Raw genomic sequence first — 21,275 nt, forward strand, 5'->3', positions numbered from 1 at the left:
CAGCGCAAATGAGAGAGATATGGACAGGCAACAGACCACGCCTTGCTGTGTGTGTGCTGTGTGTGCTGTTCAGGGCTCTGAGCTTCAAGCAGCACCGCCATGTCTCCTTGTCGCATCAGATCTTGCACCGCACAGCAACCTCTCAGCAGCAAGTCAGCAGCAGGTTTTGGATGCTCTCTGCATTCCATTTCTCCCCGACTAGTCGTCGCCGACGACCTTCTTTGCCGCATCCTCAAACACGCTGGCAAACGCCTCCTTCTCGGCACGTTCCACTGCCTCGCTTCGTGCGCAGACCCGCCAGTCTGCGCGCGACGGCACGTCGAGCAGCTGCGCCAGTGCTTGTCTGCGAGTCGTCAAGCAAGGCGAGGTCAGCGCGGTGCGCGCACAGGACAGCCCGATCAGGCAAGACGACTCACCGCGGGAACTGCAGTGAGAAGCGGACGCTCGGGTCGTTGAGATCCACGAGGAGCGTCTTGTTGGGCAAATCCAGGCGGAAGTAGTCTGCGCGTGCCATTTGCTCCTGCTCGTCTGTGCCCGCCTTCAAACGTTCCTCGACTTCCTCATCCGGGACAAACTGATAGCCTTCCTCCTCTGCCTTGGCGCGGAACCACTGCTCGAGCTTGGGCGCCAGCGAGGCAGCCACGGGCAGCGCCTGCGCCTGCATATGCCCCACGCGCGTGCCCTGTGAGCGACAAATTTCCCAGCCGACTAGCACACAGCCGAACGTGGCGTACGTGGTGCGTAGCGCGGAGCGCCAGGCGGACATCTCGGAGAGCAGCGGTGCGGCGAGCGTGGGAGACAGCGAGAGGGGAGAGGGGACATGCGTGATCGGACTTCGCAGACTTGCGATCAGCTTTGCCCCGCTGTATATCGAAGGCGCCGCTACTCACATGATGAGAACATGGCCTCCACCAGGCACCAGATTTCCCTCTGCTCCCGAATCAAGTAGCTGGCCCTTCGGCAGGGCGACGTAGCACTCTGTGCCAATGGAGACCACGAGATGCTTGGCGCACTGCTCGTTGGAGAGACAGAACCAGCAGTCCGAGGGCGCCACTGGTGCCGCCGCTCCTCTGTGCTTTCGGTCCGAGGAGCCAGAGGCACGCTCTTCGCCTGATGCACCAATCGAGTTGGCGCCCGTGCCTGGGTCGCGCCGAGGTCGCTTGCCCTTTGTTGGCTCGCCTGCCCAGCGATAGTTGGCGCCGCTGTCCAACGCCTCACCCTCACGCTTGACGGCAGGCGTCACAGCAAACGGACTCGGCGTGATGTTCTTCGGCGCAACACTTGCGGCCTTCCTCTGCGCCGCGTCCATGCTTGAGGCAGGCACGAGAGACAGCGCGTAGAACCAGCGTGCCTTTTCCGCATTTGCAAAGCGAGCGAGACTGATGAAGCGCGAAGAGGTGCTTGCTGCTTCTGGACCCGCCTCGGTGCGGAAAGGTGGACGCTCCCAGAACGTGCCGCGTGCGCGAATGGCAGGAGAGAGGCCGACGACGCCATCGTCTGCGGATGGAGGCAGAGGACCGGGCGCCAGAGAGAAGATGTAGCGAGCTCGCGAGAGACGATAGATGGGCATGAGTGCCGGCGTGCCCCACGTGCGAGACGTAGGATCGGGCAGCGCATCGGCGGGCGAGAAGAGAGTGATGCTCGAGGCCCACACGTTGGTCAGGAGCAGATCAATGGGCGGAGCAGATGCAGCAGAGCTGCTGGAAGCTGCAGCAGCGGCAGCGGCCGCGGCAGCACGTGCGGCGGCGAGAGTCGTAGGAGCTGCACTGCTGCTGCTGGCTGCGACGGGTGCCTGAAAGGAAGGGTGCGCGAGCAGAGAGGCGACGCTAGCGCGCGTGATGTGAGACGTGGAGAGCTCGTCGACCTGATACTCCGCGTCAGCCACTTCATCGTTCTCGCGCTTCGAAGCTGCACTCACACTCTGCTCGCTCTCAGCTGCCCAGCGCTGTGCATCCCAAGCCCCGCCGACATATGCGACGTTCAGGCCTTCCTGCCCGTCCTTGCCGCCGATGCGGCACACGCCGCTCTTGCCCAGATAGAAGAGCTGATCCGCCAGCTGACGAGTCCCGTCCGCGCGCAGCTCGGCGGAGAGGATGCGTGTCTGCAGAGAAGTCGAGAGCGGCGATGGCGGGTGGAGAGTGTAGGTAGGCAACGGCACTGCAGCGCACACGTCAGCTCTCCGCGGCCTCTGTACTGCTGTCGGCACGCACAGGTGATGTCGCCCTTGAGCAGCGCCTCCTCCTCTGCGCGCACAGCGTCTGCCACGTCTGCGTGCGCGGGTGCGAAGAAGTCGCCGAGGACGAAGAGCGCGGCAAAGGGCCCGTGGCGCGCATTGATGGCGCCGACCTTTGCGACGAGCGAGGAGATGGAGCCGTCCGGCGGCCCGATGGTGAGACTGGACGTGAAGCATGAGCACGCAGAAGGCGGGCATGAGAGATGCGACTCACATCTTGATGGGCTCGGGCATGGCGGAAGGAGTAGGGATTGCAGGAGGGGATGAGGTGGAGAAGCAAGCTGCTCTAGACCTTCTCACGAGCGCCGCCGCACGACACACCGGACGTGCGCGCGTGGCTTATGTAAGCCAGGCCAGGCTCCCGCACCTCCACCTGCCGTTGGACACCGCCTCACAAGAGCCTTGCCTTCTCACTCTCACCTCTCCCTTCCGCACACCATGCCCGCCGCACGCCGTCCAAAGGCCGAGGCATCAGGCTCCGGCCCAGGCCCCGGCTCTGTTGCGCTCGCCGCCGCGCGTCGCAGCGCCTCGTCCAGCAGCAGCACCGCTCCCGCGCTCGACGCCACCTCCACCGTGCCGCTCCCGCTGCCCGTGCTGCTGCAGCATCTGACGTCGCACCACACGCTGCGCCTCGCCGAGGCACTGCCCATCGCCGGCGGCCTCGTGCGCGCCAAGCTGCATGCGCCGCGCGAGCTGTGCGCGCTCAGTCCCATGGCGCTGCAGGACGCCGGCATTGCAAAGGACGACGAGGAGAAGCAGCGCCGCGTGTGTGCCGTCTTTGGGCGCGGCAAGGTGAGGGTGCAGCGGATTGTCGTGCTCGCAGATGCAGAGCTGAAACACTCTGCCAGGTGGCCAAGTCAAAGCTGCCCAAGCCGATAGACGATGCTACCCTCGCGCGCGAGTACGGCTCCACCTCGACGCTGGGCTCGGCAGAGGCAGAGCAGGGCCTGCAGCTCTCGTATGACTTCGCGCCGGTGCTGGATCCGGCGGATCTGGAGACGCGGTATATCCACATCAATCGCGCTGTGGTGCTGTGCGCCTGGGCAGAGGTGCTGCTGGAACGGCTAGGCTTTGAGCGACGGGAGGCTCTGTCGCTAGGTGAGCATGCGAGCGCTGTGTCAGGCGACAATGATCAGCTAAGCTGAGCTATCGGCCTATGTCCACAGCACACGCCTACATTCAGCGCACATCGGCCGCGCGAGCACGCACTCTAGGCCTGCCGCACGCCTCATCAGCAGCAGCCGACGAAGTAGGCCCTTCGCAGCCGCACTTTGTCCTCATGCGCGTCAAGCTGCCTCTCATGAAGCTTGGCAATGGCGAATGGCGCGCCTTGAGTGAGGGATCAGTCGTCTCGCCCGATCGTGTGCGTCGTCTCTGGTTGTCCATCAGCCGTGCTCCTCACTCAGACCAACGCACTTCTCGCAGGCCTTCAACTATCTGCGCAAGTCCCTCTCGCAAAATCTGCCACGCCTGTACGGCGCTCTGGTGCTGCTCGCCGACTCCTGGCTCGAGCCCGGCAAGACCGATCTCGAAGGCAGTGACGCGAGCGCCGAGATGCTACACGCCAGAGCCTGGAGCTTCTACTGTGACTTCCGTCCGGAGACGGGCGGCGAATGGGGCAAGAAGGAGACGGTGCATTTGGGAAAGGTGCTGGAGCTGCGAAAGGCTCAGCAGGAGCCGAAGGAGGAGAAGAAGGAGAGCAAGCTGGACCTCGAGGAGACGCTGCTCGACGATTGGATGGCGGACGACGAGGAGCTGGCGCAGGAGCTGAAGGAAGACCTGAGCGCGGCGGAGCCAGGGCTGTCAGCTGCCCAGGTCAAGCACGAGCGAGAGGCAGACGCCGCCGACGATGACGCAGCGCAAGACGTCAAGCGCGTCAAGCTCGAGTAGTCGCGGCCGGCGCTGCTCCACCTCTCCGCTCGCTGTGCACCACATCACTCGCGCCTAGCTCTACTTCGCGCTACTTCTCTCTCACCACCTGCGATACCTACGTCACTGTCTGATACCATTCTCATTCCTGCGTGCCATGCCTCTCCATGAAGCTCTCGACCCATCCCTTGCGCGCCAGGATCTCCTCGGCACGAGCAGTGAGCCACTCATCGTTGCCCCACATGCCCCAGCCGGCGAGGAAGCGCGTCCAGTCGAGCAGTGCCACTTCCCACTCCTCCCAGATCTGCTCGAGGGCATGTCCTCTGAGGCTGGCGTAGCGCGCCACGATCTGCTTCTCTCCGTCCAAAGTGAGGAGATGAGGTGGAGCAGATGACTGAAGTAGCTTGACGAGATCGCACACGCCTCGCCCGCGGCCGACGTATTGGAAGTCGAAAGCGCAGCAACGGGAGCCGTCTCGGCTGAACGCTAGGTTGGCAGCCTTGAAGTCGCCGTGCACGAGAGTGGCGGGTATGGAGGAGGCACCTGATGAGGCGGAGAGATAGCGATCCAAGGCGGATGCCAGTGTGCCACGCGGCGTCGCGCGGCGGAAACGAGAGAAGGGAGAGGAGCTGGAGATGGAGTCGAGCTCTTCTTGCCGAGTTGAGAGATATCTGGATGAGACGTGTCAATCGTCGCGGCTTGCCGGGGAGCATGATCTCACGCACGAATAGCCTCCTCGCTCCCACAGCCCATCGCCCTTCCACTCTTGCTTCATGGCCAGCTCCGGTGTCGGACAAGGCTGCTCCACGCTTGTGTCCTTGAAGTGCTCATGAAAGCTAACAAGCCATACGAGGGCAGTATCAAGCTGCGCCTCGCTCAGCGTGCCGCGCTTCTCGCCGAGCACGGGATACTGAGGCCTGATGTCCGCCAGGACGAGACGCAGTGGATCTTGAGTGCGTGTGAGATAGACGGGCACGGCGATCTGCGCAGGCAGCGAGGTGGAGAAGTGCGCGTAGAAATTGGCCTCGATGTGGTAGCTGAGCATCTTGCGGGCACTGCTCTCCGAGTAGGACGTGCTGCTCGGCGAGGTGATGCATTTGAGCACGAGCTCGGGCGCGTGGAAGGAGAGCGTGCCGTACGAGGCCCACAGCGAGCGCGACGACGTGGCGCGCGTGGGCTTCGTGAGCAGCTGCTGTGCGGCTTGGCGCTGTGCCTCGGCAGACGGCGAGGAGGCCATGCTGTATTGTGGTCCGCAAGATTCGTCGGCTGCTTGGTGAGGTGCTTGACGAGCCAGAGCAGAGGCAGGTGGAGGCGGAGAAGCAAGGCCCAGCAGCGCGAGCTGGCCGCGTCGTGCGTCCGTGCACACCGCGACCTGCCTTCTCATCGCCCTGTCTCAGCGAGCTGCCCCTTGATACATTGGCTCCGTCAATGGCACAAGCATCTCATCGTGGTCCCGAGTCGTTCCCTGAGCAGCTGGCTGGGGCGCCTCTGGGCCGGGGCTGAGAGGGTGATTACAAGAATGCACCTGAGGCACTTCAACCTGTGCGGGCGACTTGTAGTGCTCGGCTTCAGGAGGGCCCAGGCGCGAGCGACTGCCCTCGCGCAACGAGTCGCGCTGAGAAGAAGCGGGCGCAGACGCATCGCGCCTCTTCCTTCCGCACCACACCATCCCCGTCTGACCAAGCAATGACAAGCCCTCAAGTCTGCACGTCACCGCCTGTGTGATGTGTCGCGGTTAGACGCCAGCTCGGCGCTCTCTCCTCGCGTGCTTCCTTGTCGCCTCGTCGCTGCCTTGTCTCGCCGTCCTCTCCCTTCCCCTTCCCTTCCCTCCCAACCCCGCCTACACTCTGTTGCGAGCCTTTCCGTGGCTCGAAACAATTTTTAATGGCGGGAAGACCTAGGCGTGCCGGGCACTCTCGGGTGCGCCGGCTCGCAGCCGACACAGACACCGCTCCATCCCGCGCCTCCAAGGTGCGCTGCCGCAGACGCTGGGCTTCGGCCCGGCGCGCGCGGCTGCTTGGCTGGAGCGGTCATGATGTGGGACACATTCCGCCCAGCCGCTGGTCAGACTCGCCCATCAGGCACTCCTCATCATCACAGCTGTGCTCGTGAGGTGCGTAATCATGCGTAGCAGCGTGGATTGTATGTACAGGTGCAGTCATTGGGAAATGTCGTCGAAGCAGCGCTGCGGAATGTATAGATGCACAATGCCCAGTCCCAGTGATGGTCGAGGCCAAATGACAGTGGAGGAGTAGCGTGACCCGGAGAGAGAGAGAAGTCGTCTGGGAGGAAGGGAAGAGAAGCAAAGCCGGACGAGCGAGGGCTGGCTCATCGCCGGTAGCCGCCCTGGTCCTGGTAGATGGGCCCCTGGTTCGGCGGCGCGCTCGTCGGCGGCATGTATGTGTCGTAGCTGCCGCCGTACGGCTGCTGCTGCGACATGCGCGTCGAGAGGTGCTGCGGCGGCGGGCCGTAGTTGTGGTCGCCGCCGGCGCGCGACCATGCCCTCGAGGCCGGCACCTTGTGGGCGCGGTTGTGGCGCGTGCAGGCGTTGATGATGCAGCGCGTGACGGCCCAGAGGATGAGCAGCACAATGATGCCGACGACGATGGTGACGGGAATGGAGATGCGCAGGTTGTTGGTGTACCAGCCGCGGAACGTGTCCTGCCACGAGCCCGAGCGGCACGAGCCGCCCTCGCAGAAGCCGCCGTAGCCGCACGCCGTGCCGTCGATGAAGTTCTGCTGCAGCACGATGCAGCTGTTGCTCTGCCGCGGGTTGCGGCAGCTGACGCTGCATGCATTGTCGGCAGTGACGGGACACGCCTGCTGCAGGTTGAGCTCCGAGCCCTGCTGCTGGCACTGCAGGTCGCGGCTCGTGCAGTGGCCGGCGGCACACGACAGGCCGTTGCCACACGATGCGCCGTTGTCCTTGCGCACGTCGGCCGGGCACGCATCCGTTCCGCCAGGGCACGTCTCGGCCGTGTCGCAGCGGTCGTCGATCGCAGGCCGGCACACGGTGCCCGCGCTGGCGAACTGGCAGCTGTCCGTGCAGCAGGCCGAAGAGTCCGGGTCGCAGACAGAGCCGGACGTCAGCCGGCAGTCGGCAGAGCAGCAGCGCGAGCCGGACGTGCCGGCGTCGCACTCCTCGCCCTCCTCGATGATGCCGTTGCCGCACTGCTGCACGCTGAGCGTCTGGCGCTGACCGGGCGCCACGATGCAGCTCGTGTCCAGGCCGCGCGCGAGCAGAGAGCACACGTTGCCGATGGAGCACGGCGAGAATGTCGCGGCGTCGGGCTGCGACACCGGGCTCATGATGTGCCCGCCGCTGTCGTTGCACGACGAGGCAGACTGCGGGCAGCACGTGGCACCGTTCGTCTGCGAGGCCGTCGAGCCGGACAGTCGGCAGCTCGAGGAGCAGTCGTGGATGGCGCCGAAGTTGTGTCCCATCTGTGCGTCAGGGGTAAGCGGCAGCAGATGCGACGCTCTCGCGCTCAACTCACCTCGTGTGCGATGACCTGGGCATCGCGCGGCGTCTGCGACGTCACACCCGTGCCGCTGATCACATCGCCGCCGCTGCTGGTGGCGTCCGTCTTGCAGACCGTGCCGAGCCACGCCACGCCGACCTCGGAGCCGGAGGCGCACGTCGTGAGCAGGTGCCACAGGCCGGTGCCGTTGGCATCCTGGTTGCCGCGCCACTGGCTGAACTGGCTGAGACGCTGGTCGATCGTACTGCCGCCGCAGGCCTGGTTCCACGTTGCGTCGGACGGCGGCGTGCCCGGGCACGTCGGCGAGCGCACGTCAAGCTGCACCACGCCGACGGCGATGCGGAACGTGGTGCGGTAGAGGTTGGAGACGTCGTTCATGCGGCTCAGCAGGCCGCGGCGGGCGTTGTCCTGGCCGCCGAGCGCCTCGGTGTACGTGCAGTCCGACGCCATGCCGACGTAGATGACCTGCACGGTCGTCGGGCAGCCCGACGTCGAGCCGATGTTGTCGATGTACGAGTCGTTGCTCAGGCTGTTGCCCGTCTGAATGTCGCCACCCGTGCTCTGCCGCCGCACGAGCGGGTCGTGGTAGGCAAAGCGGCGCGAGAAGTCGGCCGAGCCGACGAGCGAGGCTGCGTCGCGCTCAAGCATGTCCTCGTCGCCGCTGCGGCCCAGCAGCGCGGCGAGGTTGGGGTAGAGCGAGCGGCGCGACTTGGACGAGCCGTCCTTGGGCACGGCGAAGAAGCTGACGGGCTTAGCGCTGAACTCGTTGTTGTTCTTCTCGCTGAAGATGAGCGGGTTGTTGAGGTTGTACTCGTGCGCGTCGCTGGAGCAGCCGGCGGCCGCCTCGCTGACCTCGGCGGCGGAACGGATGCCCAGCGCACGCGCCTCGTGGGCGCTCATGATGTCGCTGTTGCGGTGCACGACGAGCGAGCCGCGCTCGATGCTGCGCTTCGACACGGCCGGGTCGTGCTCGCTGCGCGAGGACTCGTAGTCCTGCGCCACCTGGATGAAGTGCGTGTTGCCACCCCAGGTGAAGCTGCCCTCGAAAGAGGGAGTCGACGAGGCCGAGCCGTCGTCGTGGACGACACTGTCATGCTTGTCAGACGTTGCCACCAGACCTGTGAACGCCTCGCTCTGAACTCACATTGCGGCACGGCCCATCACGCCACTCTCCGTCGCCGACTCAGGGCCCAGGTCGCGGCGCAGGCCGGCGCGGTCCTCTGCCATGCGCTCGCGCGACCACTCGGGGTGCACGACGACGCCGTGGTAGGCGCGCACGTCGCCGGGCAGGATGCGCTCCTCGCGCTCGACGCTGCCGTCGGGCGCATAGTACTTGACGACGGCGCCGTCGGGGTGCACAATGTCGTCGTTGGGCTCGAGGTGCAGGTGGAAGTCCTGCCCGAACGCGCGCATGCTTAGCCGGAACGAGTCCGTCGCCAGCAGCTCGCCGGCGCTGCGCCGCTGCAGGGGAGAGGCGTGTGCGCGCGGATGTGAGGCATGCCGTGGTGCTACGAGCTCAAAGTCGATGTTGCTGGCGTGCGAGAAGCGGCTGAGCGGCAGGTCGCGCGTGCTCGATGCTGTGGCAGGGGTCAGCACGGCGAGGGCTGGCCACGGCGCAGGCAGAGCGGCGACTCACCGACAGCGCTGGGCACGACAGCGGCGAGGCTGGCGAGGCACGCGGCCCAGGCCAGAGAGAGGCGCATGTGTGCGGGCCGCAGGGGCGCTCAGAAGGCGGCGCAGAGGTGTGTGGCGCAGTGCGTGCGCAGTGCGATGTCGGGTCGTGAGGTGTCGTTGCGGCGTGTGAGGGGTGAGCGAGTTGCAAAGGAAGGTGCGGGTGTGGCGAGGATGGACGACGACGAGGACGGAGTCGAGCGCTGAGCTGGGAATCAGGCGAGGTGGAGCGCCAAGAGATGCGGCGGCCGGCTGTGCGGCTGCGGCTGACGGCAGCGCGAGGGTCTCGTGCGCTCGGGCGAATCTGGCGCAGGCGGCAGCGCAGGCGGATCTCGCTGCGGCGGGCTCGTGCTGCGGCTGGGGTGCGTGCGTCGTGGCTGCGGCTGCGGCGCGAGGACGATGACGGGGCGAAGAGAGCGTGTGGCGCGCACGCAGGAATCGGGGAGCAGGCGAGGTGAGGATGAGGCGCAGCCGCTCAGCGAAGCAGCGGATGACGAGCACGAGGGTCTGGAGGCTGGGAGCGGCAGGCAGGAGAGGAGAGGCCGCGCGCTGGGCCCCGCCGCGGCGCGCGATGAGGCGGTGCCGCGTTGCAGACTCAGCGCGTGCGGCCTTGGCTGCCGGCAGGCGCGCCGCCAGCGGAGCAGCGCCGGCGATGGGCGCCCGCGCGCTCCAACCTCGCCGCCTTGGCGCTTGAGCATCTCGTCCGCCAGCGGCCGCAGCAGCAGCGCCGGTACCTCCTCCACCCCCAGAGCGCAGCCGCAGCCCAGCGCTGCAGCGCGCAGCGTCGCCGCAAACGCAGCGCGCAGCACCAGCGGCACATCCTACCGAGTAGGTTCGCGGTAGAGCCCTAGCAGACGCCTATTAGGCAACCTGCTATGATTTTCTAGTGGACCAGACCAGGCGACGTGCTAGGCCGTCCGTCAGCAGTCTGCTACCGTCTGTTCAGCGTCTGCTAGGCTGCTGCTAGGCTGCTGTTGGGCGCTGCGAGCTGACACGGAGCTGCTAGGGCCTATCGAAACCCCGCTGTGTAGGACGTGCGGGGCGTTGCGACGGTGCGGCAAACGTCGAGCTCGTCGTCGTTCTGCACTGCCTCGGCACTCTCCCCGTGCGGCACCCCTGCAGGGGCCTTGCGAGACCAATCGGGAGCACTTTGCGCCCGGAACAGCAGCTTCTTTGGCGTTTCTCCTGTCTCTCGGCCGTACACTGCCGGGCTCGAAAACACACGACCAGCTCTACGCAGCACAAGAGGCTGCCCTGCGAGGAGGAGTGCGGATCGGGCAGGTATGGACGAGCTCGAGGGGAGGCTTCAGCGCTTGTTCGCCGGCTTTCCAGCCACGCATGACGTCACGGGGCAGCGACTGCCAGAAGGGCAGGGACTCGCCGAATGCTCGAGAGTCTATTCCAGCGTCGTCCCGAGATTCCGGCTCAGCGATGCAGGCACACCACGCGCTCGCGCCGGCCGCCGCGCAAGCCTCCTCGCGCGCCTTTGTCCTCCTCAGCAGGGGTGCACAGGCAGCTGCGCGCCAGCTTGACAGCCAGGCTGGTGCCACGTGATTTCTTCCTGACGCCGGTGGCCCGGTGCCAGTTGCAGGTGGCGGCCGAGGCGCCAGAGCGCTGCTCAGACGGCTGGCAGCGGCAAAACTGAGCTGCTCTCACGTCGGGCGCCCTTTTCACGGGGTGACGCGCCTGCGCGCCGCTGCTGCGTGCTGTGCTGCGCTCGCCGCGGGTCTTGCGTGCAGCAGCACTTCGAGCTGCTGCGCGGCAAAGGGCAAAGGCTGGCGCAGGTGAGACCGGCAGACGCCGCAGCGGCTGGCGCCGAATTCGCGGTGCGGAGCCAGAGAGAGCAGCGTGGAGGAGGGCGCAGCACCCAGCCTCTGCGCAGCACGGCGAGGCTCGTGAGAGGCACCGAGAGGCCGCAGCTGCCGCTGTGATGCCGCGGCTGAGCTGCCTGCCGTGCGTCAGCGCTGCGGCTGCGAGACGCGACGTGCGCCCGGCCGGCAGTGCCGCCAATATCCGCGCTCCCCGCATTTCCTCCGCGAGGGCAAGGGAGAGGGAGAGAGAGAGGCGAGGCGCTGCGGTGCTGCGCCCGGCGGCTTCCTGCACGGCGCGCGGAGCTTCCAGCTTGCTGCCGCTCCTCATCGTCGACGTCGCACCGGCTACAGCTCAGCGCCCCGGCTTTCTTCTCTTCTCTCTCCTCTCCATCCACCTCCAGCTCTGCGCTGCCCAAGCATACTTCCTGCCGCACGCCGCACGCAAGCTTCCCTTCACGCCAGAACGCGCACACAGCAGCCAGCGAGCTTGCTCCACATCCGGCCCCAGCTGCCGCCGCCTCTGCCGCAGTCCGCCCTTCAGGCCCGCCCAGCATGTCGTTCCAGCCGCATCCGACGGCCGAGCAGCTCGAGGAGCACAAGAAGGCCAGCCTGCGGCCGCTGACCTTCGTCTTCGAGAGCGTCATGGAGGCGCCGTTCCACTTTGGCGGCCTGGTGCCGCACTTTGTGCTGCTCTTCTACGGCCTCTACCGCCTCGGCACGGCGTGGGGCATCGTGCCGCCGTACAACCCCGCCGTCGCCGTCGCCGTGCTGCCGCTCGTGCAGGGCGCCGCCGCGGGCATCGTCGCCGGCGCGGGCTTCCTGCGCTACGGACCCATGGGCCGCCGCCTCAAGCGCAAGGAGAAGGAGGGCGCCGCGACCGACGCAGAGCTCAACCGCCTGCAGTACAGCGACATGGCCTTTGCCTTTGCCCTCTACACGCTCATCGCAACGTGAGTACGGCAGAGAGCCGTGTGGGTGTGCTTGTGTGGAGCGTGTGCAGGCGCCAGAGGGACGTGGGCGCGGCTGAGCTCGCAAGCGCATGCGACCGGACTCGCTGGATGCGCCAGATTGGCGTAAGCGCACCCGAGCTGGCGTGCGCCTGAGCTAGCAGATGCGCTCAGGCTGGCGTCGCTAGTCACCTTGGCTGGCTGCAGCATGCGCCAGAGCCGGCGCGCGTGTGAGGGCGGCCCTCTTCTCGCAGCCGCTCCGCTTTCTATACCTTGTGCTGACGCTCCCCTTCACAGCACCATCTGGCAGCGGCTGCCAGCTGGCGAGACGCCGACGATCCAGGCCATGAAGCGGACTGCTGAGCGCGTGGGCCTGCGCTCTCGGAGCTAGAACGCCGACAGTGTGGCCGAGCTTTCGGCGCGATGATGCCCGCCAGCAGCAGCGGCGAAGCATCCTTCGAGCCAGAAGCCCGGGCGCAAGCTGTCCGCGACGGCGTTCGCCAATAGCGCCGACGCATCCTCTAGCAAGCCCTTTCGCATCTACATCTCTCCTCGCAACGATACCGCCGTCCAGCGTCATCTCTCGCTTCTTCTCTCTCTTCTCTCGCCATCTGCCTCCATCTCTGCCTCGTTGCGCTCGCCTCACACGCCGCGCGTGCGCACGCTCCAGTGTCCAGTGTCAAAGGAATCGGGTAATCATCGATCGTTCGACGGGGGTATGTGATACAGGGAGAGAAAGCGAGAGGGTGTGGGACTCGGAGCGCCTGCGCACGCGAGTGTGGTGACGAGAGACTGGGTGACGACGGGCAGAGCATGGGTGACGTGTACGATGAGAGCAAGACGATGCCTAGTCCAGAGTCTCGTCGTCGCCCTCCTCGTCGTCAAGGCGGCTTGGCGCCGAGCGCCTCGACTTCTTGCGGTGCGCCTTGCCCTTGGCCTTACTCCTCGATCCCTTGGCCTTACTCTTCGATCCCCTCGATCCCTTGCCCTTCGATCCCTTGGATTTCTTCGATCCCTTCGATTTAGAAGACTTTTTAGTCGCGGGCTGCTTTGCCGGCTGCTTCGCCGGTTGCGACTGTGGTGCGCCGCAGAGCGGAAGCTCTTGCGGCTGCGGCGGCTGGATGGGCCTGGCACAGCAGTGGCAGGGCGTCAGCTTCAGGCACCGAGCAGAACGTACGGCCGGACCCGGCTCACTTGTTCTGGTTGTTCATCGCCTGCTCGTGGTTGTTGAAGTGGTCAAAGCCGTCCGGCAGCCGGATGGGCACGGGCTTGTCGAACGTGCCGATCTCGTTGTGCACGCAGTCGCGCTCCGAGAGCTGCAGCGCAGACGTGGAGCCCGGCACGGCCAGCAGCAGCGCCGTCAGTGCGGCGGCACGGCGGAAGAGCTTCATGTTGGCGAGGGCAGAGCGAGGAGTGCGAGGCCGCTGTGGAGTTGTGGAGCGAGTGGGCTGAGAAGGAAAGATGCTACCGCGATTGGTCGGCCGGAGATGGGCGCGACCAGGCGGTCGAGCGAGAGATCGAGGGGTGAGGTGGTGAGAGGGAAGGGGGTCGTGGTGCTCCTCACGAGGCGGCAGCAGTTGGAGTTTGTCTGCTGGCTGATCTCCTGAAGCCGCACTCAGTGCCTCGGAGCATTCAGAGTGAGGCACCGTCGCAGTTTAAGCGTGCCTCTGGTGTGCAGAGAAGGCCGACTCAGGAGCGTTGCCGTCATGCGCGCGGGAGCAGTGCGTTCTCTCAGCCGCTCCGACGGCACGGCGCAGAGGGAGCCGTGCCTGGACCCGGCGCTTTGTCCCCAAGGCTGGCCGGGGCTGGCCGCTGCAGATCCCTGCAGCTGCCGCCAAGCGGTGGCCCCGGCGCGCGGCGCTCGTGTCCCACATGGAGGCGTGCCGGGCTGCCGAGGCTTCCCGCTGCACCACCTTGCTGCGTTTGCAGAGCGCGGGAACGGCCGAGGAGCAAGAGAAGAAGCGGCAGGAGGTGCGCGAGGCGGCCGGCGCGCCCATGGCGGAGTTGCACGCGTCAACAGAAGGATCCAGCGTTCTGTTTGTCTCACCGCGGCGCAGCTGCAGCCCGAGCCGCCGCCGGCCCGCGGTGGCTCGCAGCCGGGTAGCGCTGCCCCTCAAATCCCATGCTGCAAGCTGCGGCGGAGACGCTCCCGCATGCCGTTTCGCCGACGGTACAGCACGCACAGCTGCAGCCGGGCCCTGAGCGAGGTGGGGTGGAGCCGCTGCACGCGCGGGAGCGACACCGTCGCACGTCGCACGAGCTGCCGCGGTCCCACCTGTGCTGCACCTTGGTGCTGTGCTCAGGGCGCTGCGGGTGAGACGGCCAAGCACGGAATCCGACCTCCGCTGAGACGTGGGTGTGGTGGAGAAGGAAGCGACGTCTGCCAAGAGACTCTGCCTGGGGTGCCTGCTGACGACGCCTGGCAGTCGACCCGAGAAAACATGATGGCCAGCCGAGCATGACGGCCCGTCGCTTTCTCGGACGGCATGGTACTGGGCATGGGAGAAAGGCCCCAAGACGCCTCTGCCCTGCTGCTGGCGAGCTTGTGCTTGTTTGCAGCGCACACGACATGCAGAAAGCGGGTCAATCCATCGACGCTGCAAGGCAAGGCCAGAGCCGCAGCTTGCGCACGCTGCCCGCTGCGGCGCAGCTCATCGGCTAGCGCGCCTGGCGGACGGGCCGCGGTCCGAGGCCCTGCGCCGGCCAAGCATGCAGCAGCGACGCATGCGCATCGCTCGTCGTCGTCATGAGAGGGCAAAGCAGGGCCCAGTCAACGCTAAGCCAGTGCAGACGCTCCTTCGTCTTGTCTCTCGCGTCTGCACCCCTCGCAGCAGCGCTGCGTCTCAGCTCGGCACCGATGCAACACCCGTCAGGCACGGCGCCAGCTGCGGCACGCGGAGCCGCCTGCGCTGCGGTCTTGGCCTTGCTTGCTGCCTGGCCGCGACTCGCACCTAGGCTAGCCCACGGAAGGCAGCAAGATGCAGCTCTCGACGCTTGCAAAGGCGGGAGAGACAGAGGGAGCAAGACGCCGCACGGGTGGAGGCTGACACAGCGAGATTGCGAGGTGCAGCGGGATCTGGATCGACAAGGCGCATGGGCACGACGAGGGGGGTGCCAGGAGTCCAACACCCGGCAGGCAGGTCTGCGACGTCACTCGGTTCAGGTAAGGCGGCACAGAGGGGGCTGAATTTGAATTGACTTGCAAGGAAGGCGGCCGGAGCGCCGAGGGAAGTGCGCGAGCTGGAGTGGGGCAGATCCGTCGGGGCAGCGCAGCGCGAGAAGTAGCGGAGGCAGAATAGGCGGGCAACACGTAGTGGTACATCTTTTGGAGAAGCAGAGAGAAGGCAGGAGAGGGGCAGCGGCCCGGACGTCGGCAGCGGCGTGCCACTTGCGAGGCGACAAAGGCGCACGGCTACGAGCGAGAAGTAAAGCGGCAGCGCTGAGGAGGTACTGTGGCAGAAAGAAGGATGCGCGAGAGGACGGCGAGTCGACGGGCAAGGCCGCCGCGCGGTGCGAGCCGGGTATGTGCGCCTGCGCGGGCGGAGGGTGACTCGGACGGCACGGGCTGCCTCGATGAGAAGAGAAGGTAGGCTTGCGGCGGATGGCGCAGAGAGATGCGCTTCCGAGGCGTCGCAGAGGGCCGGTTGGCGACTCTAGATGCTACCGCGGTGCGCCATCAGGTATGCGCCCAGCCCGCTGGGTGCACCCTGGTGCTGCTGCTGCACCTGCGGCGGGGCGCCGGCGCTGCTGTACGGGCGGCCATTGGGGTCGAGCGGCGCCGACTGGGCCGGGTAGTGCGACGGCGGCTGCATGGCCGAGAAGTTGCCGCCGGCGCTGCCGTGCTGCAGCGAGTAGCGCGGGATCTGCGAAGGCATGCCCATGGGCGGCACGTAGCCCGACATGCTGCCCGCCGAAGGATAGCCGTGCGCCACGGGGCCCGGAGTGCCGCCGTAGCTCGACGAGATGCTGCCGCGGTGGCCCATGTGGTCGTCGCTGCCGCCGTGCGACTGGCGCCGCTGCTCCTCCTCGCGCTTGCCCTTGCGCCACTGCTTGCGCATCTCCTTGAACTCTGTAGCGCAAGGGTAAGCCTCGATGCAGCACGCTAGGGACATGCCAGACTCACCTCCGGGAGCACGCTTCTGGCCGTGCTTCTGCATCGCCACGTGCGCGTTGAGGTGGTTGAGCGTGCCGTAGCTCTTGGCGCAGCCGGGGAAGCTGCACGGGTAGAGGCGCTCAATCTCGTCGTAGCGGCGCCGCGGGCGCTTCTTGGCGCCCGAGCCGCCGCCGGGCCCGCCGCCAATGTCGTCTGCGCCGGCCATGTAGCTGAACGTCTTGCTGCCGATGCTCGACGGCGACTGTTCGGTCATCGAGGACATCGAGCTGATTGACGCGCGCGGGCCACGCATGCTGTAGCCGCCGCCAGCTATGGAAAAGGGATGGGTCAGTCTCAGTGGGCAGGACTGCTTCGCACTCGGGCTCACTTGGCAAGGCGCCGGGCCACTGCGGCGCGCCGAGGCCGAATTGGCCGCCGAACATGCCGTCGGCCGTGTGTGGGCGCGCGCTGCCACTGGCGTTGCCCCAGGCGGCAAAGTCGCCGGCAGCAGGCGGAGCGCCGATGCCAGAGTGTCCCGCAAGGGCCGACGTGGCGCCACCAACGGAAGGATGCGTCGGGTAGTGCGACATGACGGGCCCGGAGATAGAGGCGCGGTGCATCATGTGCGCCGGCGGCGCGTAGTACGACTGGTAGCCGCCGTGCGACGAGCCAGCGCCGTGCGACGAGCCCGGCGGCGGCGTCATCATGCCAGCGCTGGAAGCGGCGCCGTTGGACGGCTGCTGGAAGTGCGTCGCGCCGGAGGCGGCGGCGCCGTTGGAGTAGTCGTGCACGCCGGCGCCGCTGTTGCTGTTCGCCGGCGGGTGCATCATGTGCGCATCGAGGAAGTGCTGGTCGTCGTATGCCGGGCCGCCGGGACCGACGTTGTGCGCAAAGCGGTGGCTGTCGTCGTGACCCTGCGCGGCGTCGTTGGACGAGTGCAGCGCCTCCGAGAGCGGCGGCAGATGGTGGCCGCGCACGGGCGCCTGGTGTGCGTCCTCGACGCCGCCGTAGTTGCCCGTGGGGCCGGCGCCCGGGGCGTTGTAGAAGCTCGCCTGCGGCGCATGCGGCGAGGCACCGCCGGGCGATGAGCCGTGCGCGCTGAGGCTCTGTGCCGAGCTGTAGTCGGTGTGGGCGCCGCCGTGCTGCTGTTGCTGCTGCTGCGCGCCGTTGCTGGCGTAGTTGTGCAGCGTCGAGTCGAGCGGGCCGCCGGCCTCGTACGAGGCGTAGCCCAGCGGCGCAGGCCCGCCGAGAGCGACCGATGCGCCGGCATCGGCGCCCATGGCAGCGAGGCCGTCGGAGTGCGGCGAGGCGTCGCGGCGGCCGGGGATGCTGCGGCGCTGCTGCTGGTTCATGTTGCGGGCCATGCCAGACGGCGGCGGCAGCGAGTGTGCGGGGTGCGAGAGAAGAATGGTGGGCGGTGGGCAGTGGAGAGGGCCGTGCGGCGGTGCTGCGACGGACGAGCGGCGTGGCCGGTGCGCGAGGCGGGTGCGGGCAATGTGGCTGACGGCTAGCACGCGCTACGCTAGACGGCGGCGGGCACTAAGTGCGGGCGAGCGAGACGCGCCGCGTGCGAGGGCGTCGGGGAGCCGGAAGCCGGAGAGATGGGGTCTCGGCGGCGGTGCGAGCGAGCAGACGGCGACGACGACGAGGTGGGATGGACGGCGGTGCTGAGCAGGATGTGGTGGGGACGATGGGAGCGACGAGGAGCGCGGGCGGCGGGCGAAGCATGCGGAGGCAGCACAGCGTTCGGCCGCGGCGGGGGCGTGGGCGAGGCAGCGGTGCCAGTGCGGTGCGGTGCGGTGCGGTGCGGTGCGGCGCTGCCTCTGGGAGCACGCCCGGGAGCTGCTGGCCGCGCACGGCGCAGGCGGCGGCAGCGGCGAACAGCGACGCATGGCAGCACAGCACCACGCAGCACCCAAGATGACGCCCCGACGGAGCGGCTGCAGCAGCTCAGCAGCGCACAGCGGGGGCAGCACGCAGCGAGACAGGCGCAGCGCGGCAGCAGACGCGAGACGGCCGCGGACGGGCGGCACGCAACCGGGCCCACGCCGCCCGGCAGCAGACGAGAGCTCGGCGCGCGCGGCGTCTGCAGAGCGCATCGGCCGACTCTCGCGTGCATCGCCCGTCACCCCTGCTCGCTCTCGTACGGCCTGCCTGCGATCTGCCTGCTCCGCGGAAGCATGCCATGCCGGGCTGTCCTGCCGCTGCTTGCTGCTCTGCACGGCCGCATGGGCGGCAGCAGGCACCCCTCCCATGTGCCCGCGCTGACGCAAGGCGGCGCCCAAAAGCACGCAGCGCGCTGCAGGCATGTGCGCGGCAGGGAGGCGGCGGGCGCCCCATGTGAGTCGCGAGCGGGGAAGGCCGAGGGCGTGGGCAGCTCGCCTGCCTGCCTGCCAAGCGCACAGCCGGCAGCGGCACGGCGGCAGCGGCAGCTCGCCAGCCGCGACGTCTCTGCGCTGCTGCCGCCGTGCGGCCCGGCTGCATGGTGCTGCCGCGTGACGCGCGTGCGACCGGCGAGGGCCGGCAGCTCGTCAGCCGTGCAGCGGCTGCGGCCGCAAGAGCAGCTCGCCGCAGCTCGGCGACAGCGCAGCAAACGGCAGCACGCTTTGAACTCGCTGCGCTGCGGCGTAGTCTTCCCCTCGTGCTCGACGCGGACGCATCTCCGCCGCACGCCGCGCGCGCGCTCTCTGCGCTGCCCGGCCCGCGCTGCTTCCGCTCCGTCTCGCGCAAATCCACGCTCCACCCGTGCCTACCCACGCTCTCGAGTCAGCGCTGCGCAGCGCGGGACGGCGCGATGGCCTGACCTCGGCGGCTCCTTGCACCTCGCTCCCGTCGGCGTCGAGACACGCAGACGTCGCGGCATGCTCGCTCTCTGTCTCGTTGGCGTGCGGATCGCAGCAGAGTGACAGCTGTCGTTTTCTCTGCTGGTGCCTGCGCTTATTTCTGGCTCTCTGCGTGCGTGCGCGGCGGCAGCAGCAGGCGCGCAAATCACCGCGGGATGCCTCCTAGCGCGGCGGCGGCGGCTGCTTCCTCGACTGCGCGCCCTCCTCGCGGCAAGATTGCGCGCACGACTCGTCTGGGAATGCGTCCGCGCCGGCCGGAGCACGACGCATGCCTTGCGCTGGCACGCGGGGAGCAGCATGCTCAAGCGCACTCGGCGGCACGGGAAGATCTCCAGGCGGCTGCGAGGTGCGTGGCTCAGCTTGGCACGGGCACGGGAAGCACGGCCGGCGGCGGCAGGTGCGGCTGTGTGCGCGTCGCGAGCCCTGCGGGCACGCTTGATGCAGATCTCCACGGCCGATCGCGCGCTCCGGAGCAGCGCTGCTGTCGTCGAGATAGGCGAGCCGCCACAAGCTTGGCGTGCATCCAGCAAACAAGACTGCGCAGACTTGCAGCGCCGTCCATGGGGTGCATGCTTTAGTGCAGGGTGCACGCAGAGACGAATGCCCGGAGACCTCGCTGACACGGAGGCCCTGGATCCTTCGCACGGCCTGCTCCGACAAAGGAAACGAGCCAGCCGGAAGCTCGGCCTGCACCCTCGGCCACGACAGGGAGCGAGAAGGGGCCATGCAGCGGTCGCGGCACCGGCCAGCGGGCACGATCTTTGCTGCTGCATGCTGCATCTCGTCTTGCTGCTTGCTGCAGCATCAACATGGCGCACGCATCGGCGGCGGAGCTCCAAAGGATCAGGGACGAGCAGATGGAGGGACGATGGACGACAGGACGCCAGCCGCCGCTGTGCGGTGCCGGGCGTCGGACGCGCGCGTTCCTCGCCCTTGGGCCAGCCGCTCCGTGCCGCTGCCGAGCGCTAAGGCCTGCTTCTTCCCACAGCAATGCAGCCTGCAGTCACTTCCGACGGGTGCGTCCGCAGCAGCGCGGGACTCGGTCGCACAGCGGAACGTAAAGTCGCCGGCCGACGCCGTACCGGGTGGTGCCCCTCCGCATGTTACGTTCTGCGACTGTATCCCGCACGCCAGAGCTCGCTAGCCTCGCTGCATTGCACAGCGAGCTTGACGCTTCGGCTGGGTGCTACAGCAGCGCTCAGGGAAGCCGCAGCATCGTCATCGCCGCCTCGACGTTGGGCGAGGCAACCGGCAAAGGCTGTGCCGCGCGTGCGCGCTCGGGACGGTCGAATCGCTGGCCACACCGCCGCACCACGGCTCATGCCCGATGCAACACGAGTGGCTCTCGGGCAACATGAGCCGTTCCGTGTCCTCCCTCTCCGAAGAATTGCGAGCGAGCAAGGTTGCGCCGCTGTCGAGCTGCAAGCTGCGCGGTGCATCGTCGCTCCTGCGAGCCTGCAGCGGGTCGCGTTTAGCGTGCTTCTGCAGGCTCGCTGACGATCCGGCCGCGCGGGCGTGTCCGAGCGAGCCCCTGGCCGTCATGGCACGTCGCAGCACCCGGACATGGCAGGTGCACAAGCGCGGGACGAGGTTCTGGGCCCTCGCTGCACCCTGCGGAGCGAGCGCCGAGCCATGCACGCCTGGCGTGCGAAGCGCAGAAGAGAAAGCGCGACAGATGACAGACGGCTGGCGCAGCATGAGCGATGACGACGACGCAGCCTGGTGGCAGGAGGTGCTGAGGCTGTGCGCAAGGTTGCTGTATGCCGGAGGCCAGAGGATGCAGCACGCTGTGCGGCACAGCAGCAGCAGGCGTCCTCGCCTCGTCGGAGGCCCATGAGGCCTCCTCGGACTCTCCGAGCGGTCGAGGCACGCCGCATGGCCGGCGGCCGCTGTGCTGCTTCGGCGCATGGCGCAGCAACGGCCGCACCACGGCTTCCAGGGCGGTGCAGAGCAAGAACGGTCGGCCATGCCCCCCGTCGAGCATGCCGTCCCGCGGGTCGGCTCCTCATTTAGCAGCACGGAAGGGTCCGCCAAGCACGGCCTGCAGGCACCGTCTGCCTCGCTCCGACGTGCGCCGGTCGGTGCGAGCGCGCAGGGATGGTGTGCATCGCCTGCCATCGCTCTCCCTGGGCGGCTGGGCTGTGCAGGACCCGTGCCCGATGGAGCATCAAGAATCGCATTTGATGCGACGACGATTCGAGCGCTGCAGTCGCATCGTTGATGCTGTCAACAGCAAATCAGGATGGGCGCGGCAAAACGCACGGCCAGACGGCCATGCCTCAGCCCGCAGCACAGCAAGGTTCAGCTCCATGCCTGAGATGCACCC

At 67.5% G+C, this 21,275-nt stretch overlaps 9 protein-coding genes across 9 annotated transcripts; 2 read left to right on the forward strand and 7 right to left on the reverse strand.

The window, feature by feature from the left end:
• Positions 1 to 155: 155 nt before the first annotated feature.
• FA09DRAFT_330341 (hypothetical protein) lies at positions 156 to 2,504 on the reverse strand. Its single transcript, XM_025742564.1, has 6 exons — positions 2,448 to 2,504; positions 2,211 to 2,395; positions 1,919 to 2,157; positions 891 to 1,864; positions 417 to 833; positions 156 to 343 (listed from the first exon to the last, which is right to left on the reverse strand). Exons 1-6 carry the CDS (start codon positions 2,465 to 2,467, stop codon positions 199 to 201), a joined length of 1,980 nt encoding a protein of 659 aa, XP_025597962.1. The 5' UTR covers positions 2,468 to 2,504; the 3' UTR covers positions 156 to 198.
• A 167-nt stretch (positions 2,505 to 2,671) lies between these two features.
• On the forward strand, positions 2,672 to 4,123 carry FA09DRAFT_339175 (hypothetical protein; the record flags this gene model as incomplete). Its single annotated transcript, XM_025744188.1, has 4 exons — positions 2,672 to 3,025; positions 3,082 to 3,331; positions 3,400 to 3,596; positions 3,659 to 4,123. 4 exons carry the CDS (start codon positions 2,672 to 2,674, stop codon positions 4,121 to 4,123), a joined length of 1,266 nt encoding a protein of 421 aa, XP_025597963.1.
• Positions 4,124 to 4,244: 121 nt separating this feature from the next.
• On the reverse strand, positions 4,245 to 5,339 carry FA09DRAFT_339176 (hypothetical protein; the record flags this gene model as incomplete). Its single annotated transcript, XM_025744189.1, has 2 exons — positions 4,245 to 4,773; positions 4,828 to 5,339. 2 exons carry the CDS (start codon positions 5,337 to 5,339, stop codon positions 4,245 to 4,247), a joined length of 1,041 nt encoding a protein of 346 aa, XP_025597964.1.
• An 863-nt stretch (positions 5,340 to 6,202) lies between these two features.
• FA09DRAFT_330345 (hypothetical protein) lies at positions 6,203 to 9,772 on the reverse strand. The gene is made up of 4 exons (XM_025742565.1): positions 9,221 to 9,772; positions 8,729 to 9,161; positions 7,600 to 8,671; positions 6,203 to 7,546 (listed from the first exon to the last, which is right to left on the reverse strand). Exons 1-4 carry the CDS (start codon positions 9,285 to 9,287, stop codon positions 6,431 to 6,433), a joined length of 2,688 nt encoding a protein of 895 aa, XP_025597965.1. The 5' UTR covers positions 9,288 to 9,772; the 3' UTR covers positions 6,203 to 6,430.
• Positions 9,773 to 11,618: 1,846 nt separating this feature from the next.
• Positions 11,619 to 12,404, forward strand: FA09DRAFT_339178 (hypothetical protein; the record flags this gene model as incomplete). The annotated part of the gene is made up of 2 exons (XM_025744190.1): positions 11,619 to 12,016; positions 12,311 to 12,404. 2 exons carry the CDS (start codon positions 11,619 to 11,621, stop codon positions 12,402 to 12,404), a joined length of 492 nt encoding a protein of 163 aa, XP_025597966.1.
• A 322-nt stretch (positions 12,405 to 12,726) lies between these two features.
• FA09DRAFT_43604 (hypothetical protein) lies at positions 12,727 to 13,765 on the reverse strand. The gene is made up of 3 exons (XM_025745661.1): positions 13,578 to 13,765; positions 13,208 to 13,477; positions 12,727 to 13,140 (listed from the first exon to the last, which is right to left on the reverse strand). Exons 1-3 carry the CDS (start codon positions 13,643 to 13,645, stop codon positions 12,861 to 12,863), a joined length of 618 nt encoding a protein of 205 aa, XP_025597967.1. The 5' UTR covers positions 13,646 to 13,765; the 3' UTR covers positions 12,727 to 12,860.
• A 1,901-nt stretch (positions 13,766 to 15,666) lies between these two features.
• FA09DRAFT_325689 (hypothetical protein) lies at positions 15,667 to 17,470 on the reverse strand (the record flags this gene model as incomplete). The annotated part of the gene is made up of 3 exons (XM_025741177.1): positions 15,667 to 16,082; positions 16,137 to 16,436; positions 16,495 to 17,470. The coding sequence occupies 3 exons, from the start codon at positions 17,468 to 17,470 to the stop codon at positions 15,667 to 15,669; spliced, it is 1,692 nt and encodes a 563-aa protein (XP_025597968.1).
• Positions 17,471 to 18,763: 1,293 nt separating this feature from the next.
• FA09DRAFT_330348 (hypothetical protein) lies at positions 18,764 to 20,008 on the reverse strand. The gene is made up of 2 exons (XM_025742566.1): positions 19,612 to 20,008; positions 18,764 to 19,295 (listed from the first exon to the last, which is right to left on the reverse strand). Exons 1-2 carry the CDS (start codon positions 19,758 to 19,760, stop codon positions 19,112 to 19,114), a joined length of 333 nt encoding a protein of 110 aa, XP_025597969.1. The 5' UTR covers positions 19,761 to 20,008; the 3' UTR covers positions 18,764 to 19,111.
• Positions 20,009 to 20,151: 143 nt separating this feature from the next.
• On the reverse strand, positions 20,152 to 20,935 carry FA09DRAFT_330349 (hypothetical protein). The gene has a single exon (XM_025742567.1). It carries the CDS (start codon positions 20,855 to 20,857, stop codon positions 20,168 to 20,170), a length of 690 nt encoding a protein of 229 aa, XP_025597970.1. The 5' UTR covers positions 20,858 to 20,935; the 3' UTR covers positions 20,152 to 20,167.
• Positions 20,936 to 21,275: the final 340 nt, after the last annotated feature.

Source organism: Tilletiopsis washingtonensis, assembly GCF_003144115.1.
Source record: "Tilletiopsis washingtonensis strain MCA 4186 unplaced genomic scaffold FA09scaffold_12, whole genome shotgun sequence".
Taxonomy (NCBI): domain Eukaryota; kingdom Fungi; phylum Basidiomycota; class Exobasidiomycetes; order Entylomatales; genus Tilletiopsis; species Tilletiopsis washingtonensis.

Bases quoted from the DNA above. Each gene is read 5' to 3' on its own strand.
- FA09DRAFT_330341 (XM_025742564.1), bottom strand. From the start codon at position 2,467: ATGCCCGAGCCCATCAAGAT. The intron at 2,396-2,447 runs GTGAGTCGCATC...CTTCACGTCCAG, and splicing joins ATGCCCGAGCCCATCAAGAT to TCTCACCATCGGGCCGCCGG. The intron at 344-416 runs GTGAGTCGTCTT...GACGACTCGCAG, and splicing joins TTCTCACTGCAGTTCCCGCG to ACAAGCACTGGCGCAGCTGC.
- FA09DRAFT_330345 (XM_025742565.1), bottom strand. From the start codon at position 9,287: ATGCGCCTCTCTCTGGCCTGGGCCGCGTGCCTCGCCAGCCTCGCCGCT. The intron at 8,672-8,728 runs GTGAGTTCAGAG...CAAGCATGACAG, and splicing joins GTGATGGGCCGTGCCGCAAT to TGTCGTCCACGACGACGGCT. The intron at 7,547-7,599 runs GTGAGTTGAGCG...CCTGACGCACAG, and splicing joins CCCAGGTCATCGCACACGAG to ATGGGACACAACTTCGGCGC.
- FA09DRAFT_43604 (XM_025745661.1), bottom strand. From the start codon at position 13,645: ATGCTCCGAGGCACTGAGTGCGGCTTCAGGAGATCAGCCAGCAGACAA. The intron at 13,478-13,577 runs GTGAGGAGCACC...CAATCGCGGTAG, and splicing joins ACTCCAACTGCTGCCGCCTC to CATCTTTCCTTCTCAGCCCA. The intron at 13,141-13,207 runs GTGAGCCGGGTC...CTGCTGTGCCAG, and splicing joins GCGATGAACAACCAGAACAA to GCCCATCCAGCCGCCGCAGC.
- FA09DRAFT_330348 (XM_025742566.1), bottom strand. From the start codon at position 19,760: ATGTTGATGCTGCAGCAAGCAGCAAGACGAGATGCAGCATGCAGCAGC. The intron at 19,296-19,611 runs CTTTGTCGGAGC...TGAGCCACGCAC, and splicing joins GCTTCCGGCTGGCTCGTTTC to CTCGCAGCCGCCTGGAGATC.
- FA09DRAFT_330349 (XM_025742567.1), bottom strand. From the start codon at position 20,857: ATGCGCCGAAGCAGCACAGCGGCCGCCGGCCATGCGGCGTGCCTCGAC.